General features: G+C 39.4%; 1 protein-coding gene across 1 annotated transcript; it reads right to left on the bottom strand.

Moving 5' to 3' along the window:
* Positions 1-16,196: 16,196 nt before the first annotated feature.
* LOC122148065 (CKLF-like MARVEL transmembrane domain-containing protein 8) lies at positions 16,197-20,144 on the bottom strand. The gene is made up of 4 exons (XM_042773339.1): positions 19,883-20,144; positions 18,781-18,954; positions 18,554-18,673; positions 16,197-16,330 (listed from the first exon to the last, which is right to left on the bottom strand). Exons 1-4 carry the CDS (start codon positions 20,039-20,041, stop codon positions 16,244-16,246), a joined length of 540 nt encoding a protein of 179 aa, XP_042629273.1. The 5' UTR covers positions 20,042-20,144; the 3' UTR covers positions 16,197-16,243.
* Between the last annotated feature and the right edge of the window lie 1,128 nt (positions 20,145-21,272).

Here is a 21,272-nt window from a genome sequence, read left to right as displayed (position 1 = left end):
TTATACCGGCTCCGAAATTTTTCTAATAGAACACAAAGAATGGCCTTCTCAGCTGCCATAGTTGCAACTCAGAACAGGGAGTTCAACCCACCACCGTTTCCATTTAAAAAACATTTTGCACTGTTTTTGCCGGGGCTGAACGCAGCCCCAATCAGAACATAACACACAGACGAGGGAATCACATGACAGAACAATGAAAATGACAAAAGCTAAAAAATAAAACACACTAAACCAATGAACAAGAAACACAAATAAAACCCAAGCTCCACATTACATTATGTTGTTGTGCATGGAATGGCCATGAGGGAAGCTGGCCTACAGGCTCATCTACAGCATTTTTATACTGCTAACACATACAGTATAATTACAGTACACAGTAGTAGTACTTTGGATGAGATAACTTTCACCATTCTGTGTACAGTAAATACTGTAGCACATGTTGTTACGTTCATGGACTTTGTTTCCCTATTTTGGTCATGTCCTGTTTCTTGTTTGATTAATCCCCACCTGTTCTCAATTCCCCAGATTACCTCCCTTGTGTTTAAAACCCTGTCTGTTTAGATGATGTTGTTGATGTTCATTAAACTCCTCTTTTGATTTATAACCTCCTCGTGTGTCTGTTCTCCATGCCAGCATACACTAGTTGTAACAAAATCGCGGACCCTAAAAGTGAGTGAGTTAGTGGCGTTTTTCTTTTTTTTCTCATTTTGTTTTTCCCTCTCCCGGAATGGCTATCCCAGCAGTCCAACTCCTGTGCCTGGAGCAACTGGACCGTTCGCTGGAGGACCATACCAGGGACTTTCTCGATCTGCCGTGTCTTATGGCCTTCCCTGACAGCTCGCTCTGTGCTTTCTACTATACTGGCCTGAGCGAGTGGTGTAAGGCACGCCTCCCAGCGAATTGGCCCAGGGAGGATTTCGCCACTTTCGTGGAGTAGGTGCTGGAGAATAAATGGATCCCAGTTCACCATCTGCCCCGCTGAAGAGGATATCTCCAGCCCCACTCCCCGAACCAGAGACCAGCCAGAAGCGCCATCCAGCTGCACGGAGCAACTGCCTGAGCCCACCGCAGACAGAGCAGAGCCTGAGCCCACCATGACGGAGCCTCCTGTTTCTCTGCTGGTTCCGTCCAGCCCTGATCCTCCTGTGTTCCCTCCCTGCCTCCCTCTCCCGCCTCCTCCTAGACCAGTCAGTTCCTCAACCTCATCTCCGCTGGTGCCAGTCAGTCCTGCAGCTCACCCTCAGTCAGCGCCATCTGGGTGCTCGGTCAGCCTCGGGGACTTCCAGGCTCCAGCTCCGCCTTGGTGTAGGGATGCCCTGTCTCCGCCTCCAGCCTCCGGGCCCTGGACCCCACCTCGGTCCTTCAACCCAGCGGCTCCACCTTGGAGTCTTAGCTCCCTTTGTCTCCACTGTGGCCGGCATCCCACCAGCTCCACCGGGTTCCCTCATCCCTCCGGCTCCACCTTGGTCAGTCGTCGACCATCCGCTGCCTCGGGACTCCATTCCTCTGGCTTCGCCTCGTCACTTCCCATCCCTCCGGCTCTGTCAGGCTCCTCCTTCCCTCTGGTTCCGCTTTCTTCCTCGGTCACTCCAGCTCTGCAGCGGTCTTCCGGGGCCCCGCCTCTGCCTTGGTCGCCTGAGCCTTCTGCTCTGCCTTGGCCCTCCAGATCCTCGGCTTCACCCTGGCTCTCCATCTGCTTGGCTCCAAACCTGTGGCTCCTGATCCACCGGCGCAGTCTCCGTCAGTCGAACCCCTGGTGTTGTCGGCTCCTCTTCCACCATGGGCTCCTCCCCCCGTCAACTCCACCGTGGGTCATCTTGGCTGGGTCTCTGGTCTGGCTCCTCCTGCTCCGGGCTCCTCCCTGGCTCCTCCCTCCAACTCCACCCTGGTTCCATGCTCGATGCTCCCTCTCCCTTGCCTGCCCCTTGCCTGCCCCACGCCCACCTCCAGAACCCCCACCCTCCCTCCGCTGGAATTTATCTTTCGGTGCGAGGACGCACCGTCCGGGAGGGGGCGAACTGTCGTTCATGGACTTTGTTTCCCTATTTTGGTCATGTCCTGTTTCTTGGTTTGATTTATCCCCACCTGTTCTCAATTCCCCAGATTACTACCTCTGTGTTTAAAGCCTTGTGTTTAAAACCCCTGTCTGTTTAGATGATGTTGTTGATGTTCATTAAACTCCTCTTTTGATTTATAAACCTCCTCGTGTGTCTGTTCTCCATGCCAGCATACACTAGTTGTAACAAAATCGCGGACCCTAAAAGTGAGTGAGTTAGTGGCGTTTTTCTTTTTTTCTCCGTTTTGTTTTTCCCTCTCCCAGAATGGCTATCCCAGCAGTCCAACTCCTGTGCCTGGAGCAACTGGACCGTTCGCTGGAGGACCATACCAGGGAACTTTCTCGATCTGCCGTGTCTTATGGCCTTCCCTGACAGCTCGCTCTGTGCTTTCTACTATACTGGCCTGAGCGAGTGGTGTAAGGCACGCCTCCCAGCGAATTGGCCCAGGGAGGATTTCGCCACTTTCGTGGAGTAGGTGCTGGAGAATAATGGATCCCAGTTCACCATCTGCCCCGCTGAAGAGGATATCTCCAGCCCCACTCCCGAACCAGAGACCAGCCAGCCGCCATCCAGCTGCACGGAGCAACTGCCTGAGCCCACCGCAGACAGAGAGCCTGAGCCCACCATGACGGAGCCTCCTGTTTCTCTGCTGGTTCCGTCCAGCCCTGATCCTCCTGTGTTCCCTCCCTGCCTCCCTCTCCCGCCTCCTCCTAGACCAGTCAGTTCCTCAACCTCATCTCCGCTGGTGCCAGTCAGTCCCGCAGCTCACCCTCAGTCAGCGCCATCTGGGCGCTCCGGTCAGCCTCGGGACTTCCAGGCTCCAGCTCCGCCTTGGTGTAGGGATGCCCTGTCTCCGCCTCCAGCCTCCGGGCCCTGGACCCCACCTCGGTCCTTCAACCCAGCGGCTCCACCTTGGCTCTTAGCTCCCTTGTCTCCACTGTGGCCGGCATCCCACCAGCTCCACCGGGTTCCCTCATCCCTCCGGCTCCACCTTGGTCAGTCGTCGACCATCCGCTGCCTCGGGACTCCATTCCTCTGGCTTCGCCTCGTCACTCCATCCCTCCGGCTCTGTCAGGCTCCTCCTTCCCTCTGGTTCCGCTTTCTTCCTCGGTCACTCCAGCTCTGCAGTCTTCCGGGGCCCCGCCTCTGCCTTGGTCGCCTGAGCCTTCTGCTCTGCCTTGGCCCTCCAGATTCCTCGGCGTCACCCTGGCTCTCCATCTGCTTGGCTCCAACCTGGGCTCCTGATCCACCGGCGCAGTCTCCGTCAGTCGAACCCCTGGTGTTGTCGGCTCCTCTTCCACCATGGCTCCTCCCGCCGTCAACTCCACCGTGGGTCATCTTGGCTGGTCTCTGGAGGACCATCTGGCTCCTCCTGCTCCGGGCTCCTCCCTGGCTCCTCCCTCCAACTCCACCCTGGTTCCATGCTCGATGCTCCCTCTCCCTTGCCTGCCCCTTGCCTGCCCCACGCCCACCTCCAGAACCCCCACCCTCCCTCCGCTGGAATTTATCTTTCGGTGCGAGGACGCACCGTTCCGGGAGGGGGCGAACTGTTACGTTCATGGACTTTGTTTCCCTATTTTGGTCATGTCCTGTTTCTTGTTTGATTTATCCCCACCTGTTCTCAATTCCCCAGATTACCTCCCTTGTGTTTAAAGCCCTGTCTGTTTAGTTCCTCCTTGTCCGCCGATTGTCTATAGTACCTCTGATGATGTTGTTGATGTTCATTAAACTCCTCTTTTGATTTATAACCTCCTCGTGCATCTGTTCTCCACGCCAGCATACACCAATTGTAACAGTTATACACCCTCAAACTCATAACCGTTGAATTGATTTGTAGCCAAGTACTTCTTACATGTAATGTATTTTTGGAGAAAGACTGCCCATGGGGGTAGTGAAAGACTTTATTCAGAAAACTACGAATCTGCTCCAGTATGGCAAAAAAAAAGGTCATTACCAACACTGCAATGCAATTTGACAGAGGATGCTGAATTATTTATAATTATAATTAATTATTCTCTACTGTACAGTAATTGACAGTATAATGTATTATGTGTTATATTCAGTTATTTGCTATTTGAACTTTTCTTCTACTTCAAGATCTGTTTACAGTACTGTACTAAAAGTATTTTTTTTCCTTAAAGCTTATTGTTGAATTTAATTGTATCTGCACCCCTCTTTTTATGTTGTATACTGTAATAGACATTGACTTGCAGTCTGTTTGTTAGGTTTGTGTGTCATCTGAGGCCAAAGTTTAATTCTGACAAATGAAAATATGTTTTTGACTAAAATTACATTATGTAAATATTATGTAAATACCTAGAAATCTGAGGTTTGAGGTGTGTAGGTTTGACATTGTGTTTGTAGTTGTGAGAAAATGGTAAATTGTTTAATAAATTGTGTTAGAAATCAAGGAAAACTATAATAATCTAATGAGAATTAGTTGACGTGGGTGCAAAGTTACTTATAGAAAGCTTGAAGTAATAATAATAATAATAATAATAATTCCTTACATTTATATAGTGCTTTTTCTGGGCACTCAAAGCACTTTACATAGAAGGGGGTATCTCCTCAACCACCACCAGTGTGCAGCATCCACCTGGACAATGTGACGGCAGCCATATTGCGCCAGAACACCCACCACACACCAGCTTATTGGTGGAGAGGAGACAGAGTGATTAAGCCAGTCAAGCCAATCATGAAGTGTCTACTTTTAAATGAAGCAAGTCATGTCGAAAACAAATATTATCTGATAAAGTAATCCGTATGAAACCGTATGAAACATGGACACTTTTTGTTTCTGGGAGAAGGAATAAGCCAGAATTTACCTCAGAAGAAGATGCGACATGCGGCTTGAGCAGTGGAGGAGATCATTTCTGATGAGTAAGTAATGATTTATTACTTGCATTAGTTGTGAATGTTAAAATGAATGAACACAGTCTGGGAGGCTTTGGCAGTCTCAGAGGCATTGTCAGACTGGAAGGCTTTGGCAGTCTGATAGTTGGTGTCACTCTGACAGGCACTGTCATTCATAGAGACAGTGGAAGTCTGAGAGGCAGTGTCAGTCGTAGAGGCACTGCCAGTCTGGGAGGATTTGGCAGTCTCAGCGGTAGATCAAGAATGAAAGAAAGTTATCAAGAATGATTGCAAGGCCTAGAACAGCAATTGAAACACAATAGCTTTCAACACAATATTTACATTGTGCACTCATTATGACATTTAATGAAGACAATTAACTGATCTAGAATAATTTACTTGATTTACTTGAATATATGCTCAAATGGACAGATGACACAATGTGTTTCTTATTACATTTGCCTTGACATTTTGTGGATTGGCATCCCAGTTGTCTTCTGATTAAGAATTTGAAATAAAAACAGAAATAATAATTAATACACAGAGCTGAAATACAGTACAGTAGTATTGTAGTTGTGTGTCACCCCAATATCCAATCCTGTGTCTTCTGTCCACTGTCATCTTGGTCAAGATGATGTGCAATACTCCTAAGATTTGTGAAAAAGACATAAATTAACATAAAGAACCATGGGGAGTCCTATGTTATGAAGTTTATGTAACAGTATAACAGCATATGGCCTTAAATTAAACCAGCATTTTTCCTCTTCTGCTCACACCCATTTGAGTCTACTTTTACCCACAGAACATGGACGTCCTCATCCACAAAGAGCCATGATTTGGCTTTGCTGGTTTAATCTATTAAGACCAAACTTTTACTTATCAAACAAGTTGTCATATTCACAGTATGCCCATCATTTTCAAGAGCAAACCATTAATATGACAATTAACCACTAACTCTTAATTGAAACAAGTCAGAATTCTGGAACAATGCAACCGCACATCTACATGCCATAAAGTGGCTTGATCCTCTGTATTAATTACTGGTCACTTGGTGAACATCTGTGTCACTAGATTTAGTGGAGATTTCTGAAATCTCTGAAGTAGCTTAATTGGATGAACACAAATTATTAGTACATGACTGTCACACTACGCTGCCGGAAGGAACACGGAGCCGTAGATAATCGAAAGAACCTTTATTAATCCAACACAAGGGTAAATCCAACATGGAGAACAGGAGGAAGACACACGTACGTAACTGGAAGATCCGACAAAACTGAACAGAAAGGACATGGGCTTATAAACAGTGGATGATTGGGACAACACAGGTGCTAGGACATGGAACACATGGAGGGAAAACACAACATAAAGAGTCCAGGGGCATGACATTACTCCCCCCTCCCGGAAGGTGCAACCTCACACCATGGAACAACAGAGGGGGGGAAATGGGTGGGAACTTGGGAGGAGGTTCCGGTGAAGGATGGCTCCCCGGGAGGGGGCCGGCAGACAGAGACCATGGAGGAGATAACGGAGGGAGAAGCCAGGGAGGAGACAGGAGGAGCCCAGCAGTGGCATAACAGTGGCCCAAGGTGGAGCCGACGGTGGGAGGAGGCATGGAGGAGGAATGGCCGCCAACTCCAGGGGGCCGACCAACGGCAGCAGAGAAGGTGGAGGAGGAGCCCGAGGTGGAGACGGAGAGGCAAAGAGCCAGGGTGACGGGGAGGATCTTGAGGTCCTAGGTGGAAACGATGGCACCGGCGACCGATGCGGAGATGTCGATCCAGGAGGCTGCAGTAGAGCCGGAGTGACAGAGGACTGAGGTGGAGCCGAGGGGATGAAGGAGCCTGGCATCAACCAAGACCAAGGCAGAGCCGGAGGGATGAGGGAGCCAGGCGAAGCTTGTGGCCTGCCGGACCACAACAGAGAGGAGGGAGCTAGGAGCCATGGTGTAGCTGACAGGTCAATGGGCTGAGGCAGAGTCCAGGCCTCGGAGGCTGGAGGTGAGGGAGACTCCGACCATTGTGATGCTGGAAGATGGCAGTCTCGCGGGGCTCACACCACATAGATGGTGGGCTGAGGGTGAGCAGAGGGGCTGCCAGACGACAAGGGTGGAGGAGGCAGGAGCAGGTGGGAGGGTGGCCATTTTCGAGGAGCGGGCACTGGAGGACACTTTCTTGGAGCAGACACTGGAGGACACCTTCTAGGAGTGGGCACTGGAGGATCGGAAGCCCCCTCAGGGCTGGACAGGACCAGCGGAGATGACGGAGAGAGGGGGCAGTTCAATTTCCATTTCCGATTCCCAGTCTATGAGATCCTCCTACTTATTTTAGCCCTTTTGGCATTTCATAGTCCACTCACTCTCAGCCGTGGTGCAGGGGGCGGAGCACCTCTCCACACTCACACCGTCTGTCGCTTTCTCCCTCAAGGCAGGTGGTGTTGCTGGATCACACACCTGGACTGACATCACGGCGTCTGGCTCCACAGCGATCTTCAGCTCTGTCACTTTATGTAGTGATGGCTCGTCGGTCGCGGTGGACTCTGGCTCTCCATCAGCAGAGGGCTCGGGCATCCACTCCGCACATCGGGGAGATCGTGGGCTGGGCTCTGGGTCAGGAGTGGTTCTGACAAGATCATCCACGGGGCAGATGGTGTGTGGCGATCTGTTTCTCACCAGAATCCACTCCACAAAAGTGGTGAAATCCTCTCGGGGACATTCCTTGGACCACAGCGCTCTGCATGAGATGTTAAGGCTTGCCTCGTAGAAAGCACAGAGCGTGTTGTCCGGATAGCTGGTGGTGTGAGCTACGAGCGTGAACAGTCTTGTGTGATCTCCGAGAGATCTGCTCCCCTGCTCCAGCAGTAGGAGGAGGTACTCGGGGCGAAGAAGGGGATCCATACACAACGGAAAGAAAAACACTGATAGAAAAATGCAGAAACAAAATGGAGGGGAGACACGCAATTTACTGTATATAGGTCGGGTCTTCTGTCAAACTACCCTGCCGGAAGGAACACGGAGCCTTAGATACTCGAAAGAGTCTTTATTAATCCAACACAGGGCAAAACTGAACTGAAAGGACATGGGCTTATAAACAGTGGATGATTGGGACAACACAAGTGCTAGGAATGAAACAATTGACATGGGACATGGAACACATGGAGGGAAAACAGAACTTAAAGAGTCCAGGGGCGTGACAATAACGACATCTGTACAAATAATATTTAGAACCAATTATTACCAAAAACAGCCTGGTGGTTGATGTTCAGCACGTCTGTTCCAAAGACTCTTTTGAAGGTCTCCAGTCTTCTCAAACTCTTCTGACTGTTGTGTATGATACTTCTCATGAGGAAGACATTGGTTGATGAAGGGGTCATATTTAAAAAGTAGTTATTTTTCTAAGACCATTCTTGCAGAGAGCATCACATTCGTCTGCTCTGCCGAGCCAGTAATTGGTTTGCCATGGCTATCTGGGACTTGTATTTTACATTAAGGCATGGCAAGGAGATCTTCAGTGTTGCCTCCTTTGACATCTTTATGTTGTCATCTGTTAGGTCAGCTGGTTGACCTTCATGTAACGTGAAGTTTAACATCTCTGGACAGTGAAGATTGGTGTGTGTGGTCAGTCCTCGTATTAAATCAAACAGAACAGGGGCAAGATTCCAAAAAGAAATGAATAAGTGTCCATGGCCACCTTGTTATTGTCCTCTTCAGGGCACTTAGGATCACCACAGACCTCATCTTGTTGAGCTGAAAGGATGGGGACGGTAGCCATTGCCTTCCTGCTGCAGAATACTTCTTCTGTGACAGTGAAGTAACAAAATCCTCCGCCTTTTGAGGAGAGTCGAAATCCTGCCGTAGTTTAATTACCACCAGATATGTGAGGAAGGGCTGGAGACCAAGTGCTGTCATCTTCTTCAAGACTAGATTAAAGCTACAACCGAATCGAGTGTACTTTGTTGGTCTTTGAGTGCTAGCTTGATACCGTTAGCTATAGCAGCGTTGAGATTCTCTCTGGAGATGGTGGAATCTTTTAATTTTTTCTTTATTGGTGATTGTTCAATCTCTCTTTTCCGAATGTCCTTTACTGCTGGAATACTCATAGTGGGATAGGTAAAGAGTGGTTCAAAATTTACTGACAGGATGTATACAATTTCTGACAAAGTGAGCAGAGCGAAGGACTATGCATGCATTGCTGCCGAAGGGTCACGTGACCCCCCCCCCCCCCCCCCCATTACATATTCTGAAATTATTTTTTTCTTTACTTCATTTCCTTTTTCATTTTATGTGATTTATTTTCCATATTAAATTATATAATAATGAAAATTATGACTATACAATCCAGGGTTGGATCTAGCATTTCAGGGTCCCTTAGCAGATTTTCAAAACTAAATGAAAATGGGAAATGTTGCCTTGTCAACTAGCTACAGTAAAACAAAACAATTTTTTTTCAGTTAACCCTCTGGAGTCTAAGGGTATTTTTGGGGCCTGGAGAAGTTTTGTCATGCCCTGACATTTGTGCTTTTTTCAGTTTCTTATAAATATCTAAATGGCTGAAGTCTAATCTCACTGTAATCAGCACAAACTAGGCTATAATAATATGTGAGCAGCATGTATGTACATGATTGTGTTTTTGAGAAAAAAAATGTTATGCGTGGTTAGTAAAAAACTAAAAATGTTAAATCACTTGAATAAGGCACTAAAACACATACAGAAAAATGGTTCCCAAATATTTTGAGAACTGGAGCTTGTAGCCTAGAATTTTTTTTTCTAAATGATGTGAAAATCATCTTGTTTACTCACTTACAGAAAACAATATATTGATTTAAATTTTCTAAGACACTTTTTGTTGGTAAAAGTCATATGCGAGTAGGCGTCAACTATCATGAATTCACACCTGAGAAGACAAAGGCCTGCATAATGAGCTGCATAATGAGCCATTCAGTCAGCTGTGTCACTGAGAGGGATGAGGTTACAAGAAAGAATGTGAGGACAAAATAAATCTATATAATTTTATGTTTGTATGTGATTTAGAATATATTTAATTATCCCACAACATAATTTAATATTCACTTGTGAGTGCAGTTAAACAGTTTATTTAGGAACAATCAAAGCTGACTTTCAAAACTGAATTTTTTGCATCATTACTCCAGTCACACAATCCTTCAGAAATCCTTTTAACACTCTTATTTTTCTACAAAAAAAACATTTATTGTTATTATTATCATTATTATTATATTATTATTATTATTATTAATTATTATTATTATTAATGTTGAAAAGAGCTGAGAATATTTTTTTTTAGGTTTTTTAGGGGGGATAAATTGAAAGAACAGCAATGATTGTTACATTTGTTACAGTTACATTTATTGGTACATTTATATTTTTACATCAACCTTTTGAATGGTATAGTAGTGTATATTGTTTATTGAAACTTCATAAATATTTCACTTGATTATACATTTAGTCAGGAATTATAGTTTGGAAAAAGTATTTGGAAAAAAGTCTAACTAGTAAAATGTTTACACGTTATGTGAAAACTAGTACAAGTATATAAATCAATAAAAAGAGACTTACTCATGTTTATGATCTCTGCTGAATAAAGTGCTTCATTCTTTTTTCTGAGGAAATCCAAATCTCAAATCCTCAACCACATCACATCTTTTTGGGGTGAATTATGTCTTATTCCTCCCATCGCGAAGCAAACAGTAAAATAATAAAAAACTTGAAGAACAGTCTCGCTGCGTTGTCTTCTGTTGTTGTGGGCGTATTCAAAAAGCCGCGCGCTTCAGTGAAACATTTGAATCTCAAAAGCGCGCTCGGCGCGGGGGGCGTGGTCGCATTAGAAGATAATGAAGTGAGACGTGAAAAACGGACATCGCGTTGTTTTCATAATGGATTACTTTATCACAGAATATTTGTTTTTCAGCAGCACTTGTTTAGTTTAAAAGTAGACATGTCAGGTTTCTATAGATATCTCTCTCATGTCTCTTCGTTGAGTATTCAACTGAGTTACAGTTCATTTTAATGACGCATTTGTATCTGAAGATCAGCGCAGACAAAGGCTGCAGACAGCACTCCTTGTTTTTTATCTTTATTTTATAAGTGCACAAAGTTTTGTTGTTATTATGTCTGTATACAAAAAAAAAGTAGACCCTTTACAGATTCGATTGATGTATTGCACTTATCTGTACGATCAAAAACTGAAAGTGTAATTTAAGTTCTTTTCGGGGTTATCAGGAGAAAATACCCCAAAAACGCGTTACGCGTTAATCGACTCCAGAGGGTTAACTTTTTTTTTTTCAAGTGATAAAACTATGATAATGAAACTGTGATAACCCTGATGTAAGGTTTTACCAAATTGTCTTACTCAGTATCTACCCTGGTCAGTATTTATCTTTAAACATTAAGATTTATTTACTTATTAAGCACTTTTTTAACAACTTTTTAGCCATTTTTAACAAAGTTTAACCATTGCTTTCAGAAAAAAAATGTCAATTTTATGAGATTAATGCTTTAATAAAGCAAGTACACCAGCCAATGGATTACGAAAATTAAAGAGAATAATTTCTTCTTCTTCTTCTTCTTATATAGCTTGGATGTTTAAGGCAAACTGTTTAACATTTAATCCTTAAAACGTACTAGTACCTATGTTCATGCTACTAGTACTTATTTTTAGGAATGTACCGATACCACTTTTTCCAGATTAAGTCTAATATAAGTACTTTAAATTTTGGTTATTTATGGATATTCTAAAAATATGAATAAGAATATGTATGATGTTTGTTCGCTTATTTAATTTAGAATATGTACAGTATGTCCTTCATTTATTCTCAGACTTAATTATGCCTGTTAAAATGCATTGTACGAGCTTCTGTTAATTTCACTGTTCATTTTGTTACTCTATCGTACCAATCGTTATACATAAATAATGTAACAGTAAATGCTTTTACTTACTGTATTTTCTGGAATAGAAGTTTTTTTATTTTTTTTTCTTTGAGTTACATTCCAAAGTTACAAAGCAAACAAAACATGTACAAAGCACACACATATTTGTATTGGTGGCAAAAAAAGAGAGTTGCTTTATACTTACAAATTAGTTTGAAATGATGATGTGCATAATGATGATTTGATGTTTTGTGCATAATTTTACTGGATTGCACCTGCACTCTGTCCTCTATCGCTCACTGACACTTTTTCTGACCAGTTTTCTGAGGCTTCTGAAACACCTCGTGCTTGAAATTTTGATCTCAGAATGGCAACTGATTGTCACATGCGCAAATGACAGCTGTCTCATAATTGTGCTCTAGTCACTAGTCAAAGCACTCATACCATTGATGTAGTGATACATGCTCATGGAAAACCTGGAAATATCAGGGAATTTTCTAATTGTTATTTCCATGCCATGAAAAATGATTAAAATATAAATAAAATAAAACTTTTGAAAAATTATGTAGTATTTCTAGTGGAATATTGAATAGTTTTGCTCAGATTTGCTCAGTTATGTTCCACTCTAAGATATTTTCTCGACATATTGCACTCTTTGTTGATTTCCAAGAAACCTGTCAAAGTGACATCATAAGTTTACCTCGCATAATCTGCAAAATGTTAATATGTAAAATAATAATTGAATTTGCACAAAATAATAGCTGAAGTGACAAACATGTAAGTCCAGTGTGTTTGTGTGCTGGGTGTGGACAGCAGTACAATTCTGCTTAGGGCATCCATTTGGCCAGCAGTGGCCCTGATTAGATACATGTACTAATGGACAACCTTAATATCTGATGTCTCCATTCAGCTCTTTCTTTGTTCTGTTGTCTGTGTTTCTTTGTCTGGACTACAGGTTTAAGTTTTAACGGAACCCCTAAAGCATTCTAGTATCTGAAGAATAAGTACTAATAGCTACTAGTATGTAAAACCTAAGTACTAGTACCTAATGAATAACTACTAGTATATAAAGAAAATATGTGTTAATCACAAATGAAATACATACTAGTCAGAAATTAATTGACTGATATCTGAATGACAGATCCCCATAGACATCAATGGCAAAAAATTTAAATGTGCTACTAGTAACAATAGAATAGTTATAGAATAGAGCCCATGCCCGTTTAATCAGTAATGCTAAAGTGACTTTTCGGTCCTATCTAGGTGCCCCCGGAACACAGTTTCTACCAAGGGCCAGAACCGCTATTTGAGGATGCTAAAGAATAAGCTAATGAATAATTACTAGTACATAATGGAAAAGATACTAGTAGTATGAAACTAGAAACTAGTACATATTAAAGGGGACATAATACAGTTTCTGCCAATCTCATGTAATCTTGAGGACATATAGAGTAATATTGCATCCTTCATATCTCCGAAGAGTCTTTAGTCTTATCAGATTTATAAAAAACAGATACAGCTTTACGCTTCTCACCGAAAACAGTCGAGCTCCTGGAGGCATGCCATGGGCAGTGCTAAAGAGTCACAAACACACAAAACTTTTGCGTAGTGATTGTCTTGCAAGCTGTGACATCGACATAAATAAAACAGGAACAAACACTTTATTGACTTAAATTTTATTTGTTTATAAAACATTAATCACTGAAATGACAGGAACAAACAAACACACTTGCACTACTCCATTGCTGCCCCGAAGAAACAAATTTTCCATCATAACCAAAAACACACTTTTTTGGTGACATTGTTGATTTTGTGGTCTAAAAACAAAATGACAAATCCTTCTCTTTTTTATTATTATTAAAAACAGATGACAAATCCTTCTCAAGCAAGTCATGTCCACCTAATACCTAAAAAACCCAAAACAAGAACGAAGACACGCATACTCTCACTCTCCTCCCCTCGCTCCATTTCCCAAAACCCAAAACCATAGTTGCAATTTCCCACTGCCAACCAACTAAGTTGCTAACAGGTTAGCAACTATGGTTTTGGGAAACGCACCCCTGATTGATGTGTGTGCACGCTCTTCCGGGAGAAGTGCCCATACAAGGAATTCCACCCTTTATGATGTCATACAGGGCCATTCTCTGAAGAAAAAAAAAAAAAAAAAAAAAAAAAAAAAACTTTACGAAATTTAAACAAAACCTGAAGGAATGTATTTGGCACAGATATACTCATACGTCATAAGTCCAACTCTTTCTTTTTTTTTTAAACTTTGGCCATGTTTAGCAAGAGAATTCAACTCTGTAACAGTGTAAATAAGTCAGAATGCATGAAATAGCGTTAAACCTCCCCTTTAAAGATTAAATGTTAAAATGGCTTGCCATACATACACTGTAAAAAAAATCTTTAAATTTTACAGTAGTTTTACTATTTATATTACATTATATTACATATCATATAATATGTAATGTGATGTAATATAAGGTCGAACCTTAAATAGGCCTTGGGGACAAATTTGGGCAATATATATATATATATATATATATATATATATATATATATATATATATATATATATATATATATATATATATATATATATATATATATATATATATATATATATATTTATATGCACTTTTTTAAACAAGTTAATGCAATTCAAAGTGCTTTACAGACATGAAGGAACCAAAATGATATAGCAATTAATAAAAATAACAGAATTAAAACAAAGATAAAACAGACCCATTAAAATGCATGAATAAGCATAAAGTTTATAAAGATTAAAATATGAAATATGAAATAAAACATAAAAAATTAGGAACTAGTTTTTTTGTTGTTGTTGTTGTTGTTTTCATCCAATAAAAATCAATAAATCCAACACAATGTAGATCATACATACATTGAATTAGGTGGTGAGCCTATAGATAACATTCCCCATGTGGCCCACACTCACTCTCACACTCAAACAAATAGGAGTGGAACACACACATCCATAAACAAAGCATTGAATTAACCTATAATAGATTTTCTTACTTTTTTCTTCTTCTTTTTTTATTTTATTTAATTTTGTCAAATAAAAAACTGTCACACACATATACAAAGAAAGAATTTAATAATCCAATAAATTAGCATTTTTTTTACTTATTTATTTATTTTTTTTAAATGTGCTCAGCTGCTGTGCAAAACACACACACACACACACACACACACACACATAGTTCAAAGTTTTATCCTAGTCAAAGTCAAATGTCTGTCTGGAACATGCTACCAGGTTTATTGTTTATTATCAATTTGGTACCATTTGGTACATATTACTTTTTTGAGCTAATGAAATTTGAAGTTTTTTTTGTTAGAAATAAATGATTACTCTGTCTTTTACTTTGTATTTTCCTTATAGAATGGTCAGATTTGTCTGTAAGCATATTTTGGCATATTTGTATCATTTCACCCAACAAAAATGGTTATTAAAAAATTTAATTTGTGATAAATCTCAAGCTTAAGAAGTTCCGTTTGTTAAAACACTGATTTAGATTTCAGCCTATGCAGCCAGTGAGTAGGCCTACAGCAGTCATAGTGGCCATAGATATTTCATGTAATTGCTATTTTTATATCAAGATATTTCATCTGATGACGCCAAAGTATATAAAGTAATTTCGAAGTTTTGGCTGTTTCAGCTTACTGGAATGAATATTTTTACTGAAGAAAAAAAAAAGAGTAAAAAAAAAGAGGATATTTTACATGAAAGTCAATGGAGTAATTCTGTCATTTTAGAGGTAAATAAGTAAAAAATAAAAATAAATAAATAAAAATAAAAAACCCGCATACAAAAGAAATGCATAAATTGATTGTTTTTACTTAAGTGAAGATAGTGTTAATACATTTATTAAAAATAAATAAATAAATAATTAAAGATCACACCTGAGACATTCATGCCCAAAAAAGAGAAGAGAAGAGATGAGCAGAAACACAACAACTACAACTGATTGAATCCTTTTGTGACATCACAAAAAACAGCATTCGTTTTGAGACACTGTTTATGATTTATGGGAAATAAAAAAAGTAGTTGGTGAAATTTTACCATTAAGTGATGGATGTGTGCACAAATACCATATAAAAGTGAATTTAGCATGATAGGTCCCCTTTAATGCAAAATCCTAAAACCTCCCATCAAATTGAATCTAACAGCAGTAAATATAAATCATTATAGTGGGCTTACAGTGTTAGGATTAAACATGGATTTTTATGACTTTACCCATTAATTCATGATGTAAATTCAACTGAGAAATATTCAGTAGTGTACAGTTAAAGTTTTATTTATAGTAACAAAGCTACATACATTTTAACACAATAAAAGTCTTCTTTTTTGAAAAAAAAAAAAATTTGCATAAATGACCCCCCCCCCAGGGATAATAAAAACAAACAGACAAACAAACAAACTAAAAACATTTGCTTATATATCTTCACATTTTGATCTCCAGGTTTTGAAATACACAGTTGTATTTCCTGCATAACACACCATAGCCAGTGAGGCAAATATCTGAAAAGAAAGAGAACAGGAATTTGTCATTCAAATTATATTATAGGCTACTGTTACAAGTTCTTCATGTAATTGCATGACACATACATATACAAAATGCAGTACCAATGTCAGATTACTTAATGAGTCATTCTATATTTAGGGGTACATTTCATGTCAGCCAAAAAGTCAGAAAATCAGTATTCTTTTTTGATAAATAAATTAGAATAATATAACAACATACACCCTTAATGTGCTAAATTAATTGTTTGGCAAGCTTAAGCTCTAATAAATATTTAAATAAAAAAACAAAAATTAACAAACTATTCAATATTTTAAATGTTATGGATAAATGGTGTGTCAAATTAAACATGAATGAAGTCCCACATGTTTGATTACACATTTGTTTGAAAGTTTTTGAGTCTATTCACCAGAGTTTTTGAGGTTATCTGTCTAAATGATTTGAAAATATGCATTTGGGGCTGCATAATGGGCGTACCGTGGGATGCTATCATGAAGGATGATACTTTTCTCTAACTATAAATCCACAGTATGCTGAATTAAGTGTTTTACCAAAGTCATCCATCTCCAGAGATATCCCCATCTTTTTTTCTGATGGATTAGTTCACATTTAAAAGATTTATAACATAAAAACCACACATAACACAGTTGACAAAGTAACACAGTTGACAGGTAAGAATGAACTTAGTATCCATAAAGCATTTTAAACACACACACACACACATTATAATAATATATATTATAATGTTAATAAATATATATTATATTATATATAAGTAAAATGAAGTTAAAAGGTAAATGAAGTTTTATAATGCATCATGACGCTTCAAGCTGTAAGGACTCATACAATAACATAATATGACTAAGCAGAAATAGATAAATGCCAAATCTATAATATTATATAGGTTTATGTCAATCATGAGGTATTCTGAATGCTTTTTAACCCTAGACAAATGTGAATATAATTTGTATATAATATTATGGATACAGAGTTAATAGAAAGTGTGGCCGTGATTAGATCAGTTACATTTATCCATTGTTTTCCATGGTTTTAGGCAATTCCTATGTAATTTCTGTGTAATGACAATAGTTTGTGAATATTTATTTTTATCAACAACACTCAGTGGGAGCATAAATTGACACTGAATTGCCAACATTGTCAACCGTGTTAATCATTGTCAACTGTGTTACAGCTGATGGGTAACACAGTTGACATTTCAGCCATTTTAGGGCCTTGTGCAAACTGCTGACCTTGGAATAGTTAGTACTTGACCATGATAAACTTTTGTTTTTATATTCTTTCTCTACATAATTATAAATATAACATGTGACACAAGTTCACCAGAACATGCTGATAACACAGGTGACGGTCAATTAATCTACTCTATGTGTAGACAATAATCTAGATAAAATATTGAAGAGGAGAAGTTATGACTTTCCACACTGTCTTCAAATTTCCCTCCAAAAAAGGAAAAATACATCACTTGATGTTGGACATGTGACTTTGGAACAAACCATTGCTGATTTACAGGGGTTTAACAGGGAGTAACACAGTTGACACTGATTTCTCGGACATACACAAAATGGATGATTTAATGTAGATGCATGAGCAAAATATTTTTAAAACACCTTTCTCATAATTTAATGATTATTTTGGACACATATTTATAGGAAATATATACAGAAACACGCCTTTTAGAGTGTTCCTGTGGCTCAGTGGTAGAGCATTGTGTTAGCAACGCAAAAGGTTGTGGGTTCAGTTCCCCGGAAACACATGTTAGGTAAAAAAATGTTAGCCTGAATGCACTGTAAGTTGCTTTGGATAAAAGCATCTGCTAAATGCTTGAATGTAAAAACCTTACATTTACCAAATCGGACAGCACAAAAACAGCAAATTCCAGTATAGAATATGCCATTTTTGCAAGATAAAAGATATCTGTTTTTTTTTTTTTTTTTTTTTTTTTTTTTAAATTAATTAGAAATGTCCCCTGATATAAAAGTGATCATTGTTTGAAGTGAAAAGTTAATGAAAAATTTGTAAAATTGATAATAGAGTCCATGGACATGACATGTACCCCTAATTATAGAATGACTCTAATGTCAACTCATTATTTCAGTCCAGGAAAATAATCAGTTGTGGAAGGAAAGACATTGCTCCACAGGTGCTAGGCTATAAGAAAACAATAGTATTGCTAAACAAATCAGGGAAGTTGCTTTTCATACCGTTGATGCCACCCAGCTGATGAAGTAGTAGCGCCCCCTAATGGCCACATTCAAAGATACGGCACAAATCACAGCTGCTGTCAGGTACAATACAGAGGCACTGCCATTAAAACATATTCCCTGTGAATTAAGAAGCCTTCGGTTTAATAAAAGTTTGGTGAAAAACACAATCATTTGTGTAGTTTGATTTAGATAAGTTTAAATGTTTTTTTTTTTTATTTACTCACCAAAATATTCCATGGGATCTGGGGAACCCTTTTGTGGGCCATAGTCAGGTATAAGAGGAAGAGAATAACAGTAAGAACCCAGTAAAAGACTGACACAAACATTACCCATCCCAGTGGAAGAACATGGAGGTACTCCGTCCCACCAATCAGAGTCCACACCAGAAGCCCAAACACCTGAGGTTAAAGATGGAGCACAGACACTCAACGGATTAAAACAGCACTTGTTAAACACCATGAAACTGATCTAAAACCAGCTATAAGAAAGCAGATAATGGGCATGACGTGAGAGCATTTCTGTAGCTCAAAAAGTACAGCATGACACTAGCAAAGCCAGTGTTATAGGTTTGAATCCCAGGAAATGCATAAACTGATAAAACTTGAATGCACTGTAAGTGGGCCTATAGCCACAATTCCTTTTTAACACTAAATTATGCTCCAGAGACTTCACGCCCTCCCTTCCTGTTATAAACAGCAAAGAATTTCTCACTGTGTTCTTGATATTACAGGAAAAATTATTTTGGGTTTGGAAGACAGAGTTGGCTGTAAATTACACCAGGAAAGGGAATGTTTAGATGGAAGCAAGAAGAGCAATATAAGCCAAAAGGAAGAGTTTGTTTCCACACTGTGTCGGTTGGTCCTCTTCCTCTCTTTCCTTTTTGAGTAATTATCTTTATGAACAAAAAAAATAATCTTACATTTTGTTATTCCTATCATATACTGGTTGCAAGCAATCCCTAGTGAAAAAGAAGTGTGCTTAATTGTACTAAATGCAAGTGTACTTTGAATCTAAAAAGTATATTTATAAAAAATAAATAAAAATAATGTTTCTTTCATGATGAACGGTGCAGATTAAAATAAAAACAATCCAAACCAGTTTCACTTTTACAATATCAAGAGATGCAGCATGACATCCTCCTCTAGGAAATGGAAAGTGGAAAAAAAAATTGTGCAAAAAGTATCCATTTCTAATGGGAGATACTACCTCCAACAATCTAGATTAGTTTTCTTTCATTCTAATTCATACTGTAATCCATGTTTTATTACTTGACTTAAAAGTAAGCTATTAGGATTTTTAGTAAGTTTAGATCCACTGCTTACTTACGATTTCTCCAGCCATAAATACACCAGAAGCAGAACGAATAAAGTTCCCATCATAAGCCAACTTGGAGTGTGACAAACCTAAACTCTCTATATTTGAGCTTTTACTGGTTCTGTCAGTAGTGCTGCTGCTGTCGATGCGGGACTCGGAGTCGTTCTCCATTCTAACTGAATTCTAAAAAAACTCCCAGAATAAACCAAGAAGTGTTCCCTGCTCCTAAGGTAAAGGAAAGCTACTATGGTGAAAGCTTAGACCATAAAAGGGATGTCCGATTCGTGAGAGAATCGTTCTATTGAAACGGATCTTTTTAATGAATTTGCTGAACCGGTTCAAGAATCAATCTGAATAATTCGTTCATTTATTGGACTGCAGCGGTTCGAACTGCTCTCAAGCATCACTTCACTGACTCATTTAAGAGAACCAATAAGCGTCTCTTGGATAAGACTCGCAATGATCCGGTAAAAAAAGACTTGTAAAACAAGACTAGACCAGATGAGGCAGTGGATGAAAATGCTTAATGTTTACATGCAGAATGCCGTTATAAATTGTTACCTTCTTCATCGTATGCAAACTACACTTATTATTTTATTTTTTATTTTATTTTTTATGTAGGCCTATGCTGTTTGTTTGTTTGTTTGTTTGTTTGTTTGTTTGTTAAATAACATATTCACTCAAACAAGTGCTATTTATGCTTGTTGTGCTCTAAAGCTACCACGCATTTTTATTTAACAAAATGTTCTAGCTGCCCGATTAGATTCAGAATAAATCGCGAGCCAACTTAAAACGATTTTGCTAACCAGTTTGGGAAATTCATTTAACCTGACATCATATGATCATCATCATCATATGGTCGTCTGTGCTTATAACTTTCAAATCTGAGCACAATTAAGACAACTGAACAGTCTTTTTTTTTATTACCTTTTTTCCTGTAATAATTCCAGTATGTCACAAGAGGGCAGCAAATCCATAGAAGTTATCAAACTATGGTCCTGAAAGGTTCTTCTGTAACTGAATTAGCTGAATTAAGAGTCTCTAAGGCCAGCATTTTACTGTAGGACTACAGTATTTTGTAGAAAATACTAACAAAATGTTGAGTAATTCAAAAATGTGTCAAGACTGTTAATTGTTTTATTAATGACATCTTGATTTCACACACTATATTGTCGATTTTACTATTGGAATAGTAAAATAGTATTATTAAATATTATTATTATTATTATTTTAATAGCAACATTTAGACAGCTATTACATAACGTTATTATTAATTATTAACAAGGGGATTAATGATTAATTATTAATGAGGGGAACAACCTCATACAATTTTTTTGTTATGAATGTAGGCTATAACACAGTCTACATGAAACTATTATTTGATGGTTGGTACACCCCATCC

The sequence above is a fragment of the Cyprinus carpio genome, chromosome A16 (assembly GCF_018340385.1).
Source record: "Cyprinus carpio isolate SPL01 chromosome A16, ASM1834038v1, whole genome shotgun sequence".
Lineage (NCBI taxonomy): Eukaryota > Metazoa > Chordata > Actinopteri > Cypriniformes > Cyprinidae > Cyprinus > Cyprinus carpio.
Note: the sequence above shows the minus strand (reverse complement) of the source record. Positions and strands in the feature narration are given on the sequence as shown.

Excerpts from the sequence above, each read along its gene's own strand:
- LOC122148065 (XM_042773339.1), bottom strand. The coding sequence starts at position 20,041 with ATGGAGAACGACTCCGAGTCCCGCATCGACAGCAGCAGCACTACTGAC. Across the intron at positions 18,955-19,882 it reads TATTTATGGCTGGAGAAATC|GTGTTTGGGCTTCTGGTGTG; the intron begins GTAAGTAAGCAG and ends CTTTAACCTCAG. Across the intron at positions 18,674-18,780 it reads AGATCCCATGGAATATTTTG|GGAATATGTTTTAATGGCAG; the intron begins GTGAGTAAATAA and ends CTTAATTCACAG.